Genomic DNA, 23253 nt, shown 5'->3' with positions numbered 1-23253 from the left:
GCCCTTCCTTTACGGCTGGGGTTCTGGGGAAAAGAGGGGGTTATTTTCAGAAAATATGTGCCAATGCTGGGATACAGTTTGGGATTTCTGCCTATCATAGCCAGTGCTGGTGCGTGTCACTGGCATCCAGTACACAGATGGTGCTAAACAATCTACAACACACAGGACAGCAGGAACAAGAATGGTGCTATCAGGTGTGGGGGCACACACCTGCAATCTCAGCACTTGGAAGGCAGATGCAGGAGGGTCAACATGAATTCAAGGCCAATTTAAGTTACATACTGAGTTCAAGGCCAGTCTGAACTACATAGCAAGACTTTGTCTCGAAAAGATCACCCCCAAAAAAAACAACCAAAAAATAGTGTATCCCCAAACATCACCTCAGCTGAAGCTGAGGAAGGAAACTCATTAAATATATCTATGAGCAAGCAATGGATAAAGTGTTTGACAACCCTTAAGTCATTCATTTCCTAAAACCCTTTCAAGGTAGGTATTGTTGATCCCATTCTATAGTTAAGAAACATGCAATGGAGAACCATAAAGCAACGTGCCCAAATTCCAGTGATGAATCAAGAAGTATAAGGATCAGGGGCACCAGCAGGATGGACCAGGGGCTGGGCTAGCTACTCTGTAAACTTTTTAGCTTTTTCTAGGTTAAAAAAAAATCACTGAGATCTAGCCAGGGCTGGTGGCATACACCTGTAGTCTCAACTCTCCAGGCGCCTGAGCCCAAGAGTGTGAGGTGGCCAAGACAACCCAGAGAAATAACTTCTCAAAAAAAAAACCCAAGTGATGTGCAAAGACAGGGGGCTGTCAGGTTGGAAGACAGGCAAATCTGGACCACAGGGCTCCCAGGACCCGTCATTACTAGGAACTACGGGAGTGCTTACAACAGAATCTTTTTCCATTCTGTCAACTCCCTCCACAATACTCCAGACAGACCCTGCTATATGCCCCACTGAAATCTTCTCCTCTCCTGCCAGCAAACACTGCTAGGTTCCATGACACACTTAGGAAGCTGAGTCAGGGAGGAATTCGAGATGGGAGCTAGAAAGGCCACAGAATTCTGGGGCACAAGCTGCCACCCACCATGACAGTGGATGGGTAGAGTCTGCCTGAGATCAGTAGCCTGCTTGAAAGAACAAGTCCTATAATCACACTTGGCTCAGTTTCCCCCACTTACATAACTAGTGTCCACAGTTTCACAGTTAAAATGTATGTGCATGCACATGTAACATGCAAGGAGAAAGAGATGAGGGGAGAAGAGAAAGAAAGTGAGCAGAGGCAGACAAGGAAAAAAGCAGGGAAGACAGGAACAGAGGAAAGGACACTGGCTTGAAGCCTAAAGGAAAACAGGAGACAGAGGAGGATCTCAGTAAGTGGTGAACCGTGAGATTTGGGGGCCCTCCTGAAAATCTCAGATGCTGCTCTTTATACTTTCTCCAGGAAAAGTACAGTGAAGCTTCAGCCAGGCAGCTCACCAAGGGCCAGCAGGATGCATTTCTGCCACGCCAGTCTGCCCAGAGGTCTGGCTGGAGAGAAGCCGGGCTGACCCTCCTGTCATTAACCACCCCGACCTCGCCCAGGGAGGACACTCACAGTTCCAGAATCAGAACAACATCCGTCTTGCTCTCATACACCTCGTGCAGCGTGATGATGTTGGGGTGCTGGATCTCCTTCAGGATGCCAACCTCCCGCTCGATGTCCTCCCGGCTCACACCCCGCCGGCTGGACTTGGTCCTCCGCTTCCTGATGAACTTGGCAGCATACTGCAGCCCGGTGCTCTTCGCTCGGCATTTCTTCACCACTGCAAACTGTCCGCTGCAGGGAGAGACAGGATAGTCTTTTCAGTTCTCACTGAAAGCATGACTGGAAGGAGGATGTGGTGTGGGATGGTAATACAATCATAATGTAGAGGCTCAGTGGCACAAAATTAACAAACTGAGTAGGACTGCTTCTTACTGCACATACTACAGTTTTATCATGCCCATTCCTTTTGAATAATGATTCAAGCGATAAAAATTATTTTCTTAGCCACGTAACAGTTTACCCCCACTGCCACTTGGGTGACACGTTTGCTTACATACTATCATCTCTGGCATCGCTGGGCAGGAGTCACTTCAACCAGTCAACTGTCATTTGCATGACAGATGTACATTTGCATGTACATCTACTTGTTTTATATCAAGTATGCTTTGTGTGTTTTTTATTTAAAACCAGTATGTTTGAATGTAGTGAAATCTAGTAACTTCTAGTTATTTTCTTTTATTCATGTTTATTTTATTTGTGGAAAATAATTTTGTGCTATAATCTATAAAAACTGTTACTGTAAATACATTAGGTATAGTTTTTATATTTCTGCAGAAAGCAATGCTGTTCTTTTATAATACAAAACAGACAAGTTTAGGACACTGACACTGAATAGGAAAGAAGTGCCAAAAGATCTGCAAAAAAAAAAAAAAAAAAAAAAAAAAAAAAATTGAAAAAAGAGAAACATTAGCACATCCAAGAGGAAAACACTATGCCATGAAATGGAAAGACAAAAAAAAAAAGGCATCTCCTTACTGTCAGCTGTTCATAACACAGAAAAGACAGAAAATAAAAGAAGAAACAGAACTAAAACGTTCCAATAGTGGTCAATGATTATAATAATCCAATGAGTGGTGTTGACAAAACTGACCAATATCTAACATGCTTATCCTATAATCAAAAAGGGAGGAAAAATACTTTTATAATATTTATGCACCTTTTGGACCAAACAATATGGGTTTCATTTCTTATTCATTCAAACAAGGGGATTCAAAAAGAAGTCATTTATAATTCAGACTAAAACTAATAGAACAAATAGAAAAACACAGGAGAATAAAACACTGACCAGGATGCCCATTATTGACATCTTCACCACTATTTGGCAGGCAGATATTTTATTGAAATTATACCACCCACAGAAAAAAGAAAAAGCCAACATGTCAGTGTAAAGTGTGCTTTTCAAAGAAATACAGTTTCGACTAGATACTACTGTTCAGATTGTAATGTTATTGTGTATTAAATGTTTTACGATAAACCACACACGGAAAAATTTTGGAATACATTTTATAAAATTGTCACTGTTATAGTTCCTATTATATTATCTTGTGAAAGTTAATGCAAAATATGCAATTTTGGGTCACCCTGTATTTAAATAATTGAACTAGTAAGTGTTTAAAATAAACTTTATTGAAAGGGGAATAATGTCTGTATTTCTTTATTCCCCTCTTCCTTCTCACTTCAGATAAGGGGCAGCGGGAAAGCATGACCTACTCTGGCCACACTTGCTGCAGACCGTTCTCCTAAGGTCTAGTATTAGAGCTAGGAGGAAAAAAGGACAGCTTCCGGGAAATTGGTAGAAAATATAATATTGAAGGCTCCACTCTTGAGGACCTATTTCGAACGCCACTTTTCATCAATGGAAACACCCAGAAAATATAATATTGAAGGCTCCACTCTTGAGGACCTATTTCGAACGCCACTTTTCATCAATGGAAACACCCAGAATGAAAAAACAAATTATTTTTTTAATTTTAAAGAGAGTAAAATTAAAAATAACAGAACAAAGCCGATCAGAAGAAAACAATGTAGATGACACAGATTTCAAAGCAAGACAACAGAACAACTGAGAGATTGATAAACCTCACGTACTACACATCAGCAAGCTGGTTCCCTAGCTCAAGCGCCTGCTACTCTGCAATGGTACAAGTAATTAGGAGCTCTTAGTTGGGGTGGGGTTACCTCACCTGCCAATGTTAACCATAGGCTAAGCCAATTAATGCATCATGTTCTCTGGCTATAACCGCAGGTCTAAGTGGGACTTTGCAGAGAATAGGGAGATAGTGTTTTTTCTTAGCCTCATTTCCTTCTGGCTGTTAACACCCTAGCCTACTCCTAGTCATCTGGGGGTCAGAGGAGTCACACACAGTTTGAATGAAACTCCCAATAGAGGCAGTACTGTGGAGAAAAGAAATCTGGTCTGCAGTAACACTATGGAACAGCTGAATCAACACCAGCCTGAAGCCTCAGCATCAATCATAAATCAGAGTGGAATGGTGGTACCAACTTCCTGTGAACTCACCACCATCAGGAGTCATGAGATCCATGAGTCAGACTGAACAGTGTAATGGAGAACCCTTCGGGATGCCATGACCATGAGGAGCAACAGAGTAAAGGGGAAGATAGGATGCTCAGGCCAGAAGGTCCCTGATACCAAGGAAGACACAGATGGCTGTCACTTCTTTTCTCACTTTAAGATCTTGATTCTTTTATCATGCTGGGAGCCAATACAAAATAAAAGGACACGGCGGTTTTCCATTCCCCATTCCATTAACAACTTTCTATCTTCTTTTGCCTTCATAATTTAAAAATATTCTTGGAAGTATTTTATATTCCAGTAATAATTCCAGATTGATTTAAGTAGGCATGATTTTGTTATGAATAGCAGTGTTCTGATACTTCTTTTAGTGGAAAAATAATTTTCTAGAAGGAGATTTATAGGGTCATTTTACATTCTAATCATGTATTTATGGTATTCTCATTTCCACACACAAACATGCACCTCTGGATTCATATTACATTGGAATAGCAAAACCCATCACAGACATGGCTGTGAGAAATGTTCACACCAGGTAACATGCATGAGCTCTAGATCTGCTGAATTTGAAGGACATCATGGTATTATATCCTACTCAGGTCAATAAAACACACTTATCAATAGCTGAAATACTGGAACAAGAATGGGTCAGGAATAACTTTCATCCTCAAGGAAGCAACAGCCTAGTAAAACTAAAAAGACATCAGTACAAAATACAGTATGATTTGTCACTGAAATATCATAAACAAATATACCTAAGATCAAATGAAAACTGTTGTGAAATGAAACTCTAATTCCACTGTGAGAAAGTGGTAACACTAAAATAAATCTCTCTCTTTCTCTCTCTTTCTCTCCCTCCCTCCCTCCCTCTTTCTCTCTCTATCTCTCTCACACACACACACACACACAAAGTCATGGGATCCAAGATCTTACTTTATTATAATGGTTTTCTAGTTTCTCTGGGGAGAGAGAAACTGTCCTTTAGTGGGTGGTTGTAGAAATGGGCAATGGGAAAGAAGAGAGAACCAGGCTCAACCAGACACATTTAGCAGGGTCCAGAGAAGAAGGGCTTCTGTTATCTGCTCACAAAGAAGACACTGGGTCCCCACTGAGCATTCTTGGAGACAGGCATTGAGAGGCCCTGCCCCAGACAGCCAAGCCCATGCACCTAGGCTCCTAAAGACTGGGTCCACTTGCATCTCTTGCCTGGTCACTGCAACTTCTCTCAGGAGCTTCAAATTCAAGGTGTAAACCACAGTCTTTAAAACACAAAGCCAAAGAGCAAAGAATTTAGAAAACAAAACTTCCTATAGGAAAGCCAAAAAAAATTTAAACACAGATCTAAAATCAAAGACACTCCTGACTACATTTCCACTACCAAGTGCTTGGCATTGGGTTTTCTCCCTAGTAATCCTAATGGCAGGGTGGCAAAAGACAAGTGTGTGCGCACAAGAGTGTGCACACGTGTGCTCAGGAGTTGAGTGTGTGCCTAAGGAACCATGCTGCCAAAGCACAGTGAAAGCTCCAGGACCTGAAGATCAGTCCCTCACTCAGCTACAGGCTCCAGCAGTGGTGGCAGCAGAGAGGAAGGGGTCAGGGATGATGGGGGAAAAGCTGCTCCATGGCCAGTATCTGGCCCCTGGCTAAGACTAACTGCAGAGGGTCAAGTGAGGGTCTAGAATGCTTTCAGGAAGTGTTCCAAACCTATGAAAACACCTTGTCTTTGAAGACATCTTCCCCGTGGTTCCCTGAGTCACTTACCAATTTTCTCTTTCCCTTCTTTGACCCCCTGAGTCCAGAGAGCACCTTGTACTCTTTGGTGGCTCTCAGAAGTCCCTGTTTCTTGCCACTTCCAGTTCCCAAGAATGTCAATCTCTGAGGACAGGGCATCTCTCTATCTCCTCAGACCCTGGGGGCTAAGTCACCCTACAGAGTCCACGAACAAGGCCATGGTGCCACTTCTAAATTCTGAGACCACAATCATGAGAACCTGAGCATCACACTGAGGCTGCTGCATTACTATCACTTAACTAATGAAACTATAGAGCAACTCGCAGCATCAACTAGATGTGCAGCCATGGCTTCACAACTGTTTTGCCAGCTGGTGGGAGAGCACCTTCCTTTCTTGGAGAGCTGTTGGAGTAGAACTATACATAAGACAGCTTGTACTCACTACAATAAAGCACCTGAATAAAATCAACTTATAAAGAGAAAAGGTTTATCCTGACTAATGGTTTTAGAGGTTCCAGTCCATGATTGATTGGTCCCACTGTTTCTAGGCCTATATTAAGGTAGCACATCACACTGGGAGCACACAGCAAAGCAAAAGCTACTCATCTCATGACCAATAAGCAAAGAGAGCAAAGGAGTAGGATCCTGGGATCCTCTTGCTGGACATGGCCCCCGGTGACCTAACTTCTTCCCCTTGGCAACCTCTAAGCTGGCTTACTAACTCCAGGGAGCTGCGCCTGGGGGACCAGGCCATGGCACTGGGCCTTTTGAAGGTATACTCAAACTACAGCAAAGAGGAAGGTGACAAAGTGTTCTAATATACAAAGTGTTCAGAAAACTCATGACCATGCTAAATCTTTGATAATGTTAGTTGTTAATCTGCAACTGGAATTATTTTCATTAGCACACTATACTTTCAGTCTCAAAATGATGCAATGTTACCCCCAAAATATTCTTTCCTGTCACTGACAGGGAAAAGAGGCCAAAAACCCCAAAACAAATCCCCCCAGGATGGTGCCACATTAATAATGTGTATGACACTTTTGCACATGCTGGCCGCTGGCTCAGCCTTTATACATGCACCATCCCTGGACTCCTTTCCTCCCCACCCCAGTGGGTGCAGCCCCTGTCAGCTGCTCACCTCAGGGCCTGGCTAGGGAACTCATGGTACAGGCAGCCCACGCTGCCCTGGGGACCTCTGTGTGCTCAGTGATGCCCGTCAGCTTCCCACTGCAGAACCACCTGAGCCAGGGTATGGTAGGGACAGACTGCCAGAGGAGTCATTCTGCCGTCACAGGCACCCGCTTCTTCCTGTGGGTTGGGAATCAACTGCTGGGCAGATCCTGTCCTTCCTGGGCAATCGGCCTTCAACCCAAGTGCTGCACTTTCCACTCTGGATGTAGACCACCTGAGGGAAAATTTCTCCTCACCACCACCACCACCTTGACAAATGAAAAGCGCAACCTGTTTGTTGTTTGTTGGCAAGTGCTTCCGAATCCTTCTAAATCCTAAAACATAATCCTTGAGCTGAGGTGGGAGGGAAAACGAACACGCAGAAGAAGAGCAGCTGCTCTGAGGAGCAGGCCTTGCAGCTGGCCTGCCCAGTACGAGTGTCCTGGGGCTAGGCAGTAATCAGCGCCCACAGAGGCCTGCGCCATTCATTAAGACAAATGCAGAGGAAGCTGCTCAAAGAGCAGACATCTAGTTTACTTGCAAACAGAAATTCCGTGTACCCTGTCATTTGATTTTGATGGAACTACAATTGACTTTCATCACTCACAGAATTAGACATGTGAATATGCCTTCTCTTGTGACATTTTCTGTAAGTTCCATGCCAATACCTATGGCACTTTTGCAGATATTCAGAGACACATACACACACACTGGTTGGCAATTCTAGTCGCTGTCATTCCTCACAGAAGACAAACACAGTGATGCTCTGGCTTGCTAATTCATCCCCATTGTTGTATCAAGGATCCTTTTTTATAATCTATGTAAACCATGGTTTGGGGAATCTTGTGCTTTCTGTTGGAGATTTTACAGTGGAAGATGGCACACAGCACAGTGGGAGTGTTGTCTGGTGGTCTAAGTAAAGGCTGTGGCGTGCCACATGTTAAGACAGGCCTCATTCACACAATAGTTAGAGCGCTGGTGGCATGAGTTCCTATTAGAGAATCAACAATATATTAAATAAAGTATCTTTAACTGGAAACACATTAAGATTGTGCAATAGGTTTGCAAAAATGCTACAACTGAGGTTTACAGGACCCTGACTCTGTATCTCTCCTAGAAGCATTTGTACAGTGACTGCCTTAAGCTCACGAAATGTAGTGCCACTGTCTGTCACTTTTCCAATGCGCACACATTCTTATCAGCTAATAACTAACACAACAGTTTGTTGCATTAGATAACAACATCCAAACTCATTTTGACATTAAAAACTTTCAGTCAAAAATAACAAAATTATGAACTATCAGTGGTCATATATATACAAAGATAATAATAAGACACAATCCTGCTTCAAAGAGTCTTAACTCTTAAAAGACCTTGATTCAAAAATAATCACCAATTTTATTAAGAGAGAAGTAAACTTTAGATCAGGAGAAAAACTTTCACAAAGAATCTGCTAATTAACTTATTTGTCCAGCTTACTAATCAATCCAGTTGATCCATGTAGTTACTAAAGATACTGACAGCCAGATTTCAGGGTCACGCAGAGTCACACAGACCACTTTATTAATAAGCATAATGTTAGGAGATAAACATCATTGTTACCTCTCGTATCAATGGAAAATCAAGTATTTTAGAAAGTCCACATTATCCAGCAAGGAAGATGCATAACTGAGAAATTAATCCAAAGTATATCTGCTCCCAAAATCCCATTCCCTGAATTCTGTTTCTGTGCTGACCTTGTATGCATTCCATTTGATATATAAGTCCCCTCCTGGGAAGTTACAAACTTTTTTCCAGGAAAGAGCTTTACAATGGGAATTCAAACATGAGATTTGCAGTTTAATCAGTTTGGGTATTGTCCCTTGTTCCTCTTCATTGAAAACTCACAAAATGTTTTAATTAATTAAAGCAACAGCTTGTGAAATCCTCTGAAATCCCCTGTAATAAAACATAAATCATGTTTGTGTACAGGCTGAGAAAACACCATACAAGTGGACTATCCCCCACCCTAGAAGGAAAATCTAAGATATCTAAACTGAAACTTGCTGCATGCTGACACGATGCCAAAAGCAAAATTCCATGTCATGAAACTTTGTTTTATGCATGAAATTAGTAACAGTATTGTAAAAAGGTGAAGGTGTAGCTCAGTGGTGCTTCGCTAGCCTGCCTGAGGCCTTGGGTTTAACACCCAGCACCAAAGAAAAAAAGTGTAAAATTATTGCCGGCTATGTGTAAGGGGTATCTATGAAACAGAAATGATTTTCATGCTTCAATTTGGGTTCCAGCCCCAAGACAGCTCATTATTTCTACCCTGTACTCCAAATCCAAAGCAATATGAACAACAAAATCTGAAACCTCTTTGGTCCGAAGCATTTCAGATAAGAGATGTTCATTCAACTTACACTCACAGTTAGAAAGAAACATGAGAAGATTCGCCAAGTCAGGACACAAGAATGTCGTGCAACCTGTTTTGAAGCATTCATATTTTTATAGACATTAATAATTCCTAGCCCACTGAAAACAAACCTGTGTGACTTTGTGTAATCCTTATTTTCAACCTTACATATCTGTGGAAGCCTCTGTTCCTACAGAGGAAAGATAAAGTAGACATGTACTAACAGAAAAGATATCCAGGGGGACACAACTCATGTCAAGAGTCCTTGTCCAGTATGCATGAGGCCCTGGGTTCAATCCCCGGCACAGAAAAAAACAAAACTAAACAGTCAGTGCATGAGAAATGGAAAAAGTACCAGCTGACAATTCACAGTAATTTCTGCCTCCAGGGTGGTGTCCAACTAGGTCCAGCATGATCTGCCAGTCCTACTCAGCCCCTCCATGAGAACCACACCCACCTGAGGAGGTGGTTGCAGTTTTAAAGTGTGACTAAGACAGCACTGTCATTTTTACCTCGGATTCTGAAGATGTATCAACCCCCTACATATCACAATTAAAATTACTTACAGTAACTATTGTTACAAAATTTCCACATTCACACTTAAAACAGGTTTGTTTTAAATCCTAACAGCAAAGTTTTCTCTCTCTCATGTCTTTGCAATGAATACAAAATAACTTTTTACTTCAGAATTCATGCACTAGTCTACTAGTAATCTATTTGTCTTAAAGAGCTGCACTGAGATAGTAGCAAGACTTGAATCCTGCCAGAATACTAGAATTATAGGTCTTAGGGCCGAATGGAGGTGACACAAATGATTTCTCAAGAATGAGCTGGCAACTGATAATCATCACAGTTAGGGCAGGGAAAATGCCTTGAGGGCTTACAGACCAGTGGGGCCCTCACACTAGGGAGACTGAGGTCAGGAGACCTTGCCTAGCTGGCCCAGTCATCCTGGATGCCGAGTGATTCCAGAGTGGAAGAGGTGCATGCTGTTGTCGGATGTTTGTCATCCAGGGGTTCATTTGCTGGGGGCTCAAGTCCCTGAGAGGTGAACGCAGTGAGAGTCTGTTAGGTCCTCCTGAAGACATTGCCCACTCTCAGAAGAGATTATGGGTGGGTTAGTTGAGTGTTGCTATATAAAGAGAAACTTGGCCAGCCCAGGCTGCTAGGGCTTCCTGTCTCACAAAATGATTGCTCCCTCTCACACATGCTCCTGCCATGATACCATCCTCCATGGAAGTCAAGCTGACACAGTTGGTCCAAGCTGTTCAGTCTTTCAGCCTCTAAAACTGAGAATGGAGTAGACCTCTTTTCTCTATACTTTACCCGGGCTCAGGTATTACATTATAGCAACAGAAAAGAGACAAATGAAATGCATGTGAAGGGACACAATTTCCAAATGGTGGAACATGGAGAGTGGTAGTGAAGAATCAAAGTGTTTGTCTTTTATTTCTAGAAAGAGGAACAGTGGTTGGGTCAACATCACAAACAATGCCTTACTCAGAACACACCAGCTTCCACTGCCAGCAACTAAAGAGGGGCTTTTATGGCCCTCAGTCTTCTCATCTGTGTGAGCACTGTAACAATATGAAATGAAGCCACACCTGTGAATGCACACCTCCTTCTCTCAAACATCAAACGTATATAAAGAATTATAATAATCAAGTGCCTCAGCTTCACAGTACTCTTTAAGGAAACCAAGAGGCTACTATTTTTCCTTGTCATTTTCTACCTAACAAGTTTGAACTCTAAATGTAAAGCCTCAACATTTTTCTTTCATTAGATTCAAAAAGCTATTTTCACTTCAGATAGACATACTTGATTTGTTCCCTTTGGTCAGCAATGTGATTTTGCTTACATGCTCAAGTTTTTGCCCACAAATATGTGATGGGAAGTGGACTGCATTTTCCAAAGATGTCTCTCCCACCTCCTCCACCTCATGCTTAAGATGTCTCCTTCCATTTCCCTGGGGAAATTTAATACTCTCCCCTTGAATGTGAGCAAACGCCAGCAACTTGCTTGGCCAACAGAATGTAGTAGAAATGATTCTAGGACTTCTGTGCAGGTTTCTCAAGTTCCCTCTTGGTACCTAACCACCACACTGAGAGAACCTCAGGTTTCTGGAGAGGTCACAGGAAGGCTCCCATACGCAGATCCAGCGAAGCTGACAGAAGATGTGTGTGAAACCAGGCCACCAAATCTTCAGATGTTACAGTCCACCCAATATCTTAGCACAATGATAGGCCGGAATCTCAGCAAGGACCACCTAGCTGAGCCCACATTGCCCAAAAATGTCAAGAGTCCAGAGCGCATCATAAATAGCTATTTTCTGTTACCAAGTTGTGGACTAGTTTGTCACGAAACAATGGAGAGGTAGAATGGCCACGGCGAAATTTGGATGCTGGGTTCAGTGATCACCCAGGAAGCTATATGAGGAAAAGAGGTGAGTCAGAAGGTAAGATGTTAGTGGCTGACTTGGCCACCTACTGGGCTCAAAGCCATGTGGAATGCATGCCTCTTCCCAGGCTCCCATCAGCATGGAGGAACTGCCTTTCTGGTCCTTTGCTTATTTTTTTGGCAATAATTTCCCATCTTCAAGGAGAGCTCTGTGTCATTTAAGAGTGATCTCTGTCTGTATTATTGCATTTTGTATTGTCAAAGCAAAATATCCAATGCTGGATGCTTTACAAAGGAAAGAGGTTTATTTGAACCACAGTTTTAAAAGTTGAAAATTCAAGACTGAAGAAGGTCTCATCTGCTTGACTTCTACTGAGGGCCTCCTAGCTGCATCCTTATATGGTAGGTAAGTGAAAAGGGGAAAAGTCACATGTAGAAGAGAGAGGTCACATGGCAAGAGAGGAGTGAGATGGCAGAGAGGAGCCTCATCTTTAGTAACAAGTCACTCCTGGAGGGAACCAAGCCCTTCCTGCAATACGCACATTAATGCCTACCCAAGGGCAGTGCTTTGTTATCTGAACCCCCCCACCCCTGTGTGGTCCTATCTCAGATCCATCCACTCCTCTCCACACCTGTGAGACCACCATGCTGCCCTCTCCTGAAAAACAAGCCCTTGCCTCCATATGTCCCTGACCTCTCCTTCATCCTGGTTACTGAGGTATGCAGAGCTGATTATATTGAAACAGATGTTATCCTAACTGGCTAACAGAATGTTATCAAGTCCTATCTAGGCACCAGTGGTCTCATTAAAAGCAAAGCAGCAACACTAGAGTAGCCTCCGGGTTGGTGCTTGGACCAGACCCTGGAGCAGGAGCCTGTGAGAATCAGGGCTAACACATGGGATAAGATCTCAGCTGAGGCCCTGGAACTCAGAAAGAAATAAAAGTGCCAGTCTTGCATACATCAGAATCATCTGTGCATTGTAACTGGTGGCTCCTGTGCCTGGTACAGCTACCAAGTTTCTTTTCCCTGTGAACTCTTCTGTGCTGATTGATACCAATAGAAGCCATGAGCTTTTGGAAATGAGTCCTTCTGTTCCACAGAGAACAATGGGTTATCCCAGAGCTCCTCAACTGCAGAAAATATTCTCTCTTTTTTTGGCATCAGTGTGCAATATTGCCGGATGCATTAGACTGACACCCACATCAGGGTTTTGGTACATACCATCATATTAAGGACTCAGCCTCTAGCACTTGAATCTTTGGGGCACAAGCCACATCCAAGCAATAGCAGACCCTTGCACCAGATACAAACAACACAACCAACAAGCCCCTAGACTTTCACTAAGATGTCTTCTCATATTTCTGGCACAGCAGAGTTGATTGTTGGCCTCCAACTTTACTTTTGCCAGGCTCTATGGTAAAGCAGGTCTCTAGAAAGGGACATGCCCACAAAGCCAATGCCAGGATACATACCATAAATCCTGCTACCCAATCTTCATTCTGATGAGTATGATACAATGGAAGACCCCCTCTCCCTCCTCCAGCAGAAACCTCTCCTTCCATCCTAACTCTAGCAGCACCAGGGATTGGCAGACCACAAAGGCAAATCCGACACAGAAACTTGCAACAGCAGTGTCAAGGGGTGCAAATTTCCTTTGGAATCTTTATGTGGTGTGACACGTACTTGGCCTTGCTCTCTTTCTGCCCTTTGAGAAGCTATGAGAAAGAAGCAAGCAAACTACATTTTAGAAAGAAAGCAAAGCTGGTGAATTTTTTTTTAATCCTTGTTAAAAAAATAAAATACTTCAAAAACTATTTTGAATTGCTATCAGGACTCAGCCAAATGGCCTACAATTTGAAAAACAAGGGTTTCCGTGCCTGCAAACAGCAGCTTAGGCTGCCAGGAAGAGCAATTTGCTGAGTGAATAAACAGTCTGTCTCCCAGGGAACCACAACACCAAGGTCAGAGATGAAGGAGAGGGATGAAGGAAGGGAACAATGAGCCCGAGCACACCTGTGACACACCAAGCAAGGAGAGCGCCAGCAGGGTGGGCTGCATCCTCCTGGGGGCGAGGTCTCACAGAAGACTACAAAGAAAGTAACAAAACTGAGGGCCTAGGATTTGTGGTAGAAGGCTGCAAGCTGGCATTTGAAGCATACGGAACATCAGGTGGCTTAATACAGCCTCCTTATAATTAGGACATTAACACACCAGCGTAGCTGAGGACTTGGAAACAAGAGAAGACTAGGAAGATGGCAGAGGTGCCTCCGTTCACGCTGCTTGTCCCTATGAAGTTCTTTGCAGGCAGATGGGCCCAGACCCATCTGAAGAGCAGATCCCCAGAGTGTGTGTGTGTGGGGGGGGGCGGGCTCTGAAGCCCCCAAAGATGCTATTTGCAGAAAGGTTTCACAGCCAGGCAAGCCTATAGAAAATTTGATAAACAGAGTCACAACAGACTGCGGTATACATGATTCAGCAACCTGGCCCTTTTCACAAGAGAGTATTGCACTCAGCATCCCCCATCATTTGGGTGTAGCATTAACTGCAGTGTCACCTTTATTGTCTGTCTGCTTGATCACGAAGCATTTTGGAGTCCTGTGTTCCTGTATTTGTCTTTTCTCCTTAGTTTTTAAAAGCTGGTACTAGAGCCTAAAGGTTTCTTTCTTTTAAGGTGCAAAACAGATCACATTTGAGGCTAAGTCTAAGGCATAATGCCACTGGTAAGATGCTGCAGGCCTGGTAGAGCTGAGCATAGCTGGAGGAGGGAAGTGCATACACTTTGGGGTTTTCAGCCACCAGAATATGGAGCCCTTCGAAGACTGCTCTGGGAGAGGAGGCCATCCACTTCAAGTCTGGTGTTTCTTTTGCCTCCTTTTCACAGCTCATCAAACTGAAGCTTAGGGGCTACAGGCAAATCCATGAGGGTTTACTGCAAGCTTTTTTCATATGAGGCCAGCAAGGAACTTGAGGGCTTTTTTTCTTTTAGCTGCCAGCTGGGCTGCAGATTTGGGTGGCAACAGAGTATGATTGGTGAATGGATACATAGAGGCTGAGCACACCGAGTACTGGCCAGCAGACTCAGAGGTGAACTCAGGCCCTTACTGCCACTGCGGCCCATGACACCTATCCTAAAAGAAAATGTGCTGGTGACAAGCAGCTTCCACTCTCACTGCCCGCAGGAACCCACAGCGGCACTGCTGTGCTTGCTGCCTTGTTTTGAGGGCCTGCTCTTTGCTTTCTGGAATTGGCTGCCGTTGCAAGTCTTATCTGGTTCAGATAGGGTCAGTGGTACTGGAGTTTACCACCCCTGCAGATTCCCAAAACATGCCAAAGTAACAGCCCCACAAGTGCTGTGCGACAGGGCCATGCAGAAACTGGGCCCCCCAAAGTAGGTGAAGATGGCAAAGAAATACACACATTTTGCTCAGCACTGTTGCTAGGACCAAATACAAAACACAATGTGTGTGACATCTGTTTGTTTGTTCTTTAAAGCCAAAAGGGAAAGGAAGAAAAAAAAACTTGTTAGAAAATTACCATGTGACACAATCCAAACAGGGTATCTAGGGGACAAGATAAACAACACCATTTTCAATATTTTCTCCAAATGCAGTAAACCCTATACTCAAATCATGATTGACTCTGTATCCAGTTTTATGTAGAATAAAATGTCCTTATTTTTAAAAAGTAGATGTCCGCCCATTACTCTTATGCAAGGATTGTATAAATGAGCAGTAACCATGTCAGGGACTAGAGACCAGAGCTCACTGCTCTGAGAATACCTTCTAGACACCAGAAGCTGAGCTGCCCCAGGTGTATCTGGGAGGGGCGGGCCTCTGTTCCCCGACTTCAGGGTACCATCCCTTGGCCCGCCAGTTATCTGATCATGCTTTCTTTGTCATGCAATCCCTTTTCAATTATTATGAGGACAAAATGAACTGGGCCAAAGATACAGCTTATTCTCAGCTCAGCAGGCTGTTCTCAAAGGCAAAAGGAGTTTTTGGCACAGGAGGTTCTTGTAACTTCATAGGGAGACAAAAGATGCACATAAGCTAAGCTCAAGTTCCGTATTCTGTGTTTAAAACAAAAAAAAGATTCATTGACAATGTTAAGAGTCAGGAGAGGAATTAAACAGCAGGAGGCAAAGAGAAGGGCAGAAAGAAAGACAACGTCATGAGACAGCAAACCTACACACGTGGAACAGACTCAGCAGCTTACATGGCTAATCCTCCCTAGCAAGTGCTCTGTCCAGTCCTGAGCACAAAGGTACCTGACATTTTTATTGATTCCCTCACATTTTAGGTATCCATACTATTTGCCTGTGTTATTTTTATGGACTTTTTTGTCCTGTCATCCTGTCTTTGGAAGAAATAGCTCTGTTTTATCCTGAGAGGTTAGGTCTGTACTGCTTAAGACTTTGAGCTTACATGACTTGGAAGAGGTTAAGACCCCCCTGGAGCTGTGTAAGTTTCAGTGCACTCCTGTGGCTGATGTACCCTGGTGGCACTGTGAGTGTGAAACACCCCTGGGGTTTTCCTCCTCTAGTGCTGCAGCAGTCACAGTCCCACATCTCCCAGAGCTGTATGAGCAGCTGTCTGGCCATCTGCCCAGCAGGGAAGAATCCTTTCCATAGTGCCCCTGGCCAAGTCCTTTGGCGGGATGACTACAGATCTGTCACCTTGGCTCTGAACCAGGGAAGATTCATCTCACAGAGGAAGTCTAGAAGAAAGAGGTAACAGGGAGGGGCCTGAGAGGTCATTTCAGGCCAGGCAAGGCAAGGCCGGCAAGGAGCTGGGCTGCTGGAGTTACCTGAAGGGAGAGCCGCACAGATAAAACTGAAAGATGATAACTTACAGAGAAACCAGAGCTCCTGAGAAGCCTGAACATTCCCTCAATAGAAGCAGAACTCTCCAGAAGACTGTCAGGAGGGCTGACCTCACCCCTGGGATTTGATCCCAGCACACATGAGCTTACTGTGAGAGCCAGAAGGAGGCTGGGAGACCAAATAGGTCAATGACTGTACCTCCAAGGAAATAAAAATTTTGAGAGCATGGATCATAGTAAGGTTCAGGTCAACAATCAAGAAAACAAATGTAAAGAAAAATAATTCAAGTGTATGAAGTCTGATGACTCCCTAAGCAAGGACTGCAAACCTTTTCATGGGGTGTCACTTCCTATGAGAGTGTGGTACCTTATTTCTGGGAGACTTGGAGTGATTATCTGTTGGAGCAGTGATGGCAAAACTTTCAGAGCTTTCAATAGTAACAAACAGCCCAGGGTGCCAAGCTTGCCGTACATTCACTACCACTGAGTGAGGAGATTTAGAAGCTGTCTGATGAAAACAATTCTTCAGACAGGCACGAGGGCAACAGGACATGGTAGGAAGCATTTCAGGGTAAGAAGGACTCTGACTTCCTACAAGGAGCATTCTGGGCTTGGATGAGAAGCCCTTCCTCTTGCTGGGGTTGCTCTGCCTCACCTGCAGTTTGGGTCTCAGGAGCTCTGTACCTCTCCCAGCAAAAGAGGCCTGGCCTCTGCAAAGATGAGAGTCTGTACAATGTTGTCACTGGGGTATAATTTGTGCTACTCTGTAATCATGTAGGAACAACAGGCCTTTACAGAACCACCACAGCTTCCAGGAAGCATGATAAGACACACTAGAAATGGCAGCTATAGCCTTAGAGCAATGTACAGTCTAACAGGAAGGCAAACACATTTAAATAAACCCATGTTAGTCAGCCTTCTATTGCTGTGACACAGCACCAGAGATAAACTTTTTAAAAAGTTTATTTTGGCTCAGAGTTTTAGAGGTTTCTGCCCATGGTCACTCAGAAACTAATGTTTTAGAACTGTGGCAGAGTACACGGTAGAGCAAAGCTTCTCATCTCATGGTGGTAATAAGAGAAAGGAAGAAGCTAGGCTCCTAACACCCTTCCAGAGCTCACTCCCAATGACCTAATTTCTTCCACCTCCTAAAGGTTTCACTACCTCCCAGTAGCAGCATCCTGGGAGTCAACTCTTCAACTGGGGGACATGTAAACTGTACTACTGCTCTAAGGCAGGTACAGAAGAAGTTACAAGAACATCACTACAGGCCACTTGTTTAGCTTCCACTCCAGGGTGCAGATTTGAGGGGGTTGTGCACAAACAGTAGAGGGGAAAGTAAAGGTGAGGGACTCCAATGTCATGAAGCATCTTCACAGTGTAAGTGAACAGGAACTCTGAGGTACTAAGAAGTTCTGAGACCTTAATAAACACCATGTAGAACATGCTTTCTACTTAATAGGCAGGTGACTACACAGTAACAGAAATGATTTTTCCAGTTATGTCATGACTGCTACATTCCTGACAGATACATCACTAGTTACATTTTGAGCTGCAATCAAGTTAACATGAATACTTGACAAATGTGAATTGTAAGCCCTTTATAATGATATACAATATATGAGCTTTTAAAAACAAATCACACTTCCAAAGTACCAGAAAGTATCCTTAACTTGAGACAAAATACAAAATCAGAGTAAGAGTACTGAGCCAGAAAGCAGCTGTGCTAGAAGCTGACCCACTGCATCATATTACATCTGTCTGAACATTGATCTTTTTCTACCTATCAAGTCTCAGCATGTCTACATGGAAAGCAAAATAAAACAAGGCTAAAGTACAATTCCATGGTAAAGCACTTGTTTAGCATGGACAAGGCCCTGGACCCAATCCCTAACACTGCAAAATGAAACAAAACAAAACATTAAAAAACTAAGATTAGCAATCTTAGCTTCTAGAGTTAATATAGGACTCAAAAGAGATATAAAAAAACATGTTTTATATACTGCATGATACCATACAAATATAATGCTAATATTTGAAAACATTTAAGTGATATTACAGATAGAAATAAAACCACAGGTTTAGATTAGTTTCTAATACAAGTTGGAGAAGGAAAATCCTATTCAATAGGATGTCCAATTAGTCAGTTCAACTCATCCAAAAACATAATTTAATATAAATATCTAGACAGATAAAAGTATTTTAATCTTCTGGAAAACATGATGACCTATGAACTCTGAAGGCAGAGCACATGGTTTTATATCTCAGATTTGCCACTCACTGGTTATATGGTTTTAAGAAAGTTCCTCAATCTTTCTGTGGCCCAGGCTACTCATCAGCAAACTGACTGCAATAAACATATCTGTTACAAAGACTGAGCAAGATAAACATGTAAAGTCCTTTTAATAGTGTCAGAATATAATATGGGTCAAAATTATAATTATAGTAACTATTATGGTATATAGTTGCTTACACCCATCTGCATCTCTTAGGCACAAACCAAGGACCATGTTATTCCATGAGAGAAAATGAAAGATAGAAAATCCTGTGGGAGCCCTTCCTCACTTTTCCTGGAAATGTTATCTTGAGCAAGGGCTGCTCCATGGACCTTCGTGAAGGCTGCAGGGTTTAGACCACCTCGGCTCATGAGAAAGGTTCTTTCCTTTCATCTAAAGCTGTTCAGCCTTCTACAACACTGAAATATTCAGAGTGGAGGGGAAGAAAGCACAGGAACCAAAATGGTTCACGTCCACATCTTGATTCCTTGATTAATATTATCCTGCCATCTTTCTGAACTATAGCCTTGGGAAAGGACAGTGAAATTCTCTGGGCAATAGCCCTGAGGGACAATTATAGGTTACTGCTCCATAGTTTTTTTTGTTTGTTTGTTTGTTTTGTTTTGTTTTGTTTTTTCCCCTTGGTAAGCTAGAGAGAAAAACCTCTATTTCAGGCTAAGACCATTTCTAACTTGAGTGTATTCATGTTCAAGGAAGAGTCATTTCTCACGTGGACTTTTAAGTCATTCACTTGTAATTTTAAGTCATTCAAGATCAGTATTTATCATGTAAAAGAAAAATACAATTAGCATTCTCCCAAAGAATGTTCAGTGTTAGCAAACAAACCATTAAAAGTATAATTTAAATAAGGAAAGGGACCAAGTCCTGTTTTTCTTCCATGATCATTAATGTAAATATAAAGTGCTGTTGGCTACTACGGAGAAAGGCAGGGGCACGCAGAAGAGGCACGTGTCCATCCTTCCCCAAAAAGGACAGATCTGTGCAGTCATAAGAATAGGTCACACACTTCCAAGTCTGTGCTTTCAGTGAGGGAACAGAATAGGTCCAGCCCTGTCAAGGATATGAAAATATAAAACAGATAAACAGGCTGCACAACTGCTGCTCCACATTGCAGCAAATGCTCAATAAATGGGTGGATGAATTGACTTAGTCAAGCTCAGTCCTTGGAATTTTAAGTATCTCGTATTAATGATTTGTTGCCCCACCCCTGAAGATAAAATTAGAGGTTTTTTTCATTACTAGTTCCTTATGATAAAAGAATAGATAAGAAAAAAAAATAGGTAAGCAAATTGGGGAAGGTAAATTTAGGGGACTTGAATTAACTTTGAAAATGCTCAGTGTCATGTTACCATCTGTCAGATTCATTAGAATAAATGTTAGTGGTTCCAGGTAAAGCCAAACTAAGTGGACTACTCCAAAATTCTAATATTCCTTAAACACACACTGTTAAATGGAATAAAATCTCAGTTAAAAACCTATGAAAACTTCAATCTGATTGTACTTAAATCAAGTATTGGTGTCAGTTTAAAAGGCTTGTTCTATAATATTGTACGACAGAGAGTGGGTTACAGCTAATGTAATCCTTGTAACATTTAAGTTTTAAGCAATAAACATTTACAAACTGAACAACAACTTACTTTAGGACAGAGTGATCTATCAGAAATACTATGGAAGCCACAAGTGCAAACCACATGCACAATTTAAAATTTTTCTAGCAATCACATTAATAAATTTAAGTTCAATAATATATTTCATTTATCCCAATATATTAAAATATGATTTAAATAGAAACTCAACTCTTTCAAAAATGATGAGACATTTTACGCTTTTGTTGAGTGTCACTTGCCAACCAGCTCTACTGGAGAAATCCAGGTACCTGGCCCCTTCCACTGTACTACGGAACCCGCAGCTAATGCTGGGGGAAGTGGGACTTCATAACTGGTCCTTTCCTCAATTTTATTTTGTCCCTTCTTTTTCTTTATAATGTCTCTTTCCCCTCTTCTTTGCCTTTTTCTTTTTCAGTTCTTCTTTCTTTTTTTCACTGCTGCTTTCTTTCATTCATTCTTTTTCTCTCTGTTGTCTAAATAGCTGGGGAGAACTCCAGCCACTGAAAACTACTCCCACTCTTTACACTCAGAGATGGAGTTCAGATAATCCCTTGAATATTCCTTCATTCTTTCTTTTATCCCACCTTCTCCAGTTACCTAAAGCTTTAGTGACCACCCTTGTTCTTCAGCCTTCTTTCTACTTCCCCCACAGTTATCTTTGTCTTATACACTTTCCCCTGTAAAGTTCCCCACCAGAGTAAAATCACTCTATCAAGAGGAAACACTTTGCAAACAAACTCCTAATTTATGAACAGTTCTGTCTATAACTATAGATTTTGCTCCTAGGTCTAAATTACAAAATCAATAGTTACCAGTTTGTCAGTTTCTAAATTGTGCTGATGCTACTGTTATTGCCAATTTTACTGTTTTAGCTAAGATGTCATATCTGTTGTAATTAATTGATTTCCCTTCTGTTAACAACACTGGGAAGCTCTGAGGTAATAACCGCACCACATTCAACAGCAAAGGACTGGGGACTGAGCCAAAAAGATACCAACACCCCACTCTTAATAACTGAAAAAGTAGGTCTTAGGATAAACACAAATTAATGATTTCCTACACACAGAAGACATCCCTAAAGAAAAGACTTTTCCTAGAAAGGCTTTGATACTAGTGATACAATTTTTACTACAAAAACTCACAAGGATCATCACAGAAAACAAAATAAAAAAATTTTAAAATAGTAAATGACAGGACAAAAATGCAAAATGCAATCTCGGACCTTCAATTCACACAGAACAAGTCCAGAAGATATCAATATAGAATAAATTGGAACAAAAACACCTGAAACTGCTTAAATGATAGCTACTGAAGTAAAGAAAATCCAAGACGCTAATAGTGGAAATCAGATCAAAAATAATCTCTCAGGTCATAAAGAAATGTCATCATTCATAAAAGAACTGCTTAGCAAACCTAGAATAGAGATAAGATTAAAAAACAGATGATGATTGGAAGAGGATGGAAATCATGAAAAGGCAATATAGGAAAGATACAGAACGCATGAAAATGGATTCAAACAGATATCAAGGAAAATAAAAATTCTTTTGAAAGCTGGCAAGACCCCTTGAGACAAACTGAAGACAGATTTTTAGACCTTAAAGACAGAGGCTACAGATTGTGAGAAGAAAAATCTCTTTAAAATAGCAAAAGATCAGGAAATGACAATTCAACAGCTATAAGACAACAGAAAGAAAAATTACATAAGAATATCTGCTGTCAATGAATAAGCAGGAGTCAACACACATGGCATAAAAAAAGTTTCTAGAGAAGTAATAGCAGAATATCTCGCATGTATGGGAAACGAACCTGACAAACAGATTAAGTAAGCCATACAGAAGTCCAATTAGCGATAACCAACATAAATCTACACCCAGACATATTATAATCAAGATCTCAGAAATTCAGCACAAGAACAAAAAGTTAAAAGCTGTTAGAGAAAAGAAACATATCATCTATAAAGAAAAATCCATCAGAATCATGGCAGACTTCTCAACACAAACTTTCAAGTCAAGAGTCTGGAGTAAAGTATTTTAAATCCTCAAAGAAAACAACTTCCAACCCAGACTGATGTACCCTGAAAAACTATCTTTCGAAATTAATGAAGACATAAGATACTTCCATGAAAAAAACAACTGAAGAACTTCATAACCACCAAATTGATGCAACAAAGAGTACTGAAAGATACTGCAGACAGACAAAAATTCACCACAACTCTAAAAACAACAACAGCAAGTAATCACCAAGCAGGTCAAGCAATTAAATAAAAGAGAAAAGTACAATACCAACAACAGAAAAATAACATGACAAAGTCAAACCAATACATATCAGTTACAACCATCAATAATAAATGGCCTCAATGCACCAATTAAAGAAACAGAAAACAGACTGGCAGGGTGGATCCAGAAACAAGATCCCTAAGTATGCTGCATGCACTAAACATATTCAACTTAAAATGAAACTTATACACTAAAAGCAAAAGGACAGAAAATACACAAATCCAGATAAAAAGCAGGGCAGCTATTCTGTTTGCACACAATATAAATTTCAAACCAAGAATGATGAAAAGAGATAAAGAAGGTAACTGCATATTTCTTAGGAAAAAAATTCAAGAGAAAGAGATAATAATCATAAATATATATGCATTATATACGGGACTACCCAACTATATAAGACAAATATTAATAGACATGAAAAATCAAACAACCG

At 41.7% G+C, this 23253-nt stretch overlaps 1 protein-coding gene across 2 annotated transcripts in view; it reads right to left on the bottom strand.

Moving 5' to 3' along the window:
- The window catches only part of Dapk1 (death associated protein kinase 1), a 177961-nt gene that overhangs the window by 82945 nt on the left and 71763 nt on the right, over positions 1–23253 (bottom strand). For both annotated transcript variants that reach the window (XM_003475059.5, XM_013158313.3), the window contains exon 2: positions 1600–1821. In XM_003475059.5, the coding sequence (XP_003475107.1) occupies positions 1600–1821 (222 nt within the window). The remainder of the gene's footprint in view (positions 1–1599; positions 1822–23253) is intronic.

This window comes from Cavia porcellus, unplaced genomic scaffold (assembly GCF_034190915.1).
Source record: "Cavia porcellus strain 051 isolate PalLab524CR breed Dunkin Hartley unplaced genomic scaffold, mCavPor4.1 scaffold_2, whole genome shotgun sequence".
NCBI classification, from domain to species: domain Eukaryota; kingdom Metazoa; phylum Chordata; class Mammalia; order Rodentia; family Caviidae; genus Cavia; species Cavia porcellus.
The sequence above is the reverse complement of the archived record's forward strand: the minus strand, read 5'-3'. Positions and strand labels throughout refer to the sequence as shown.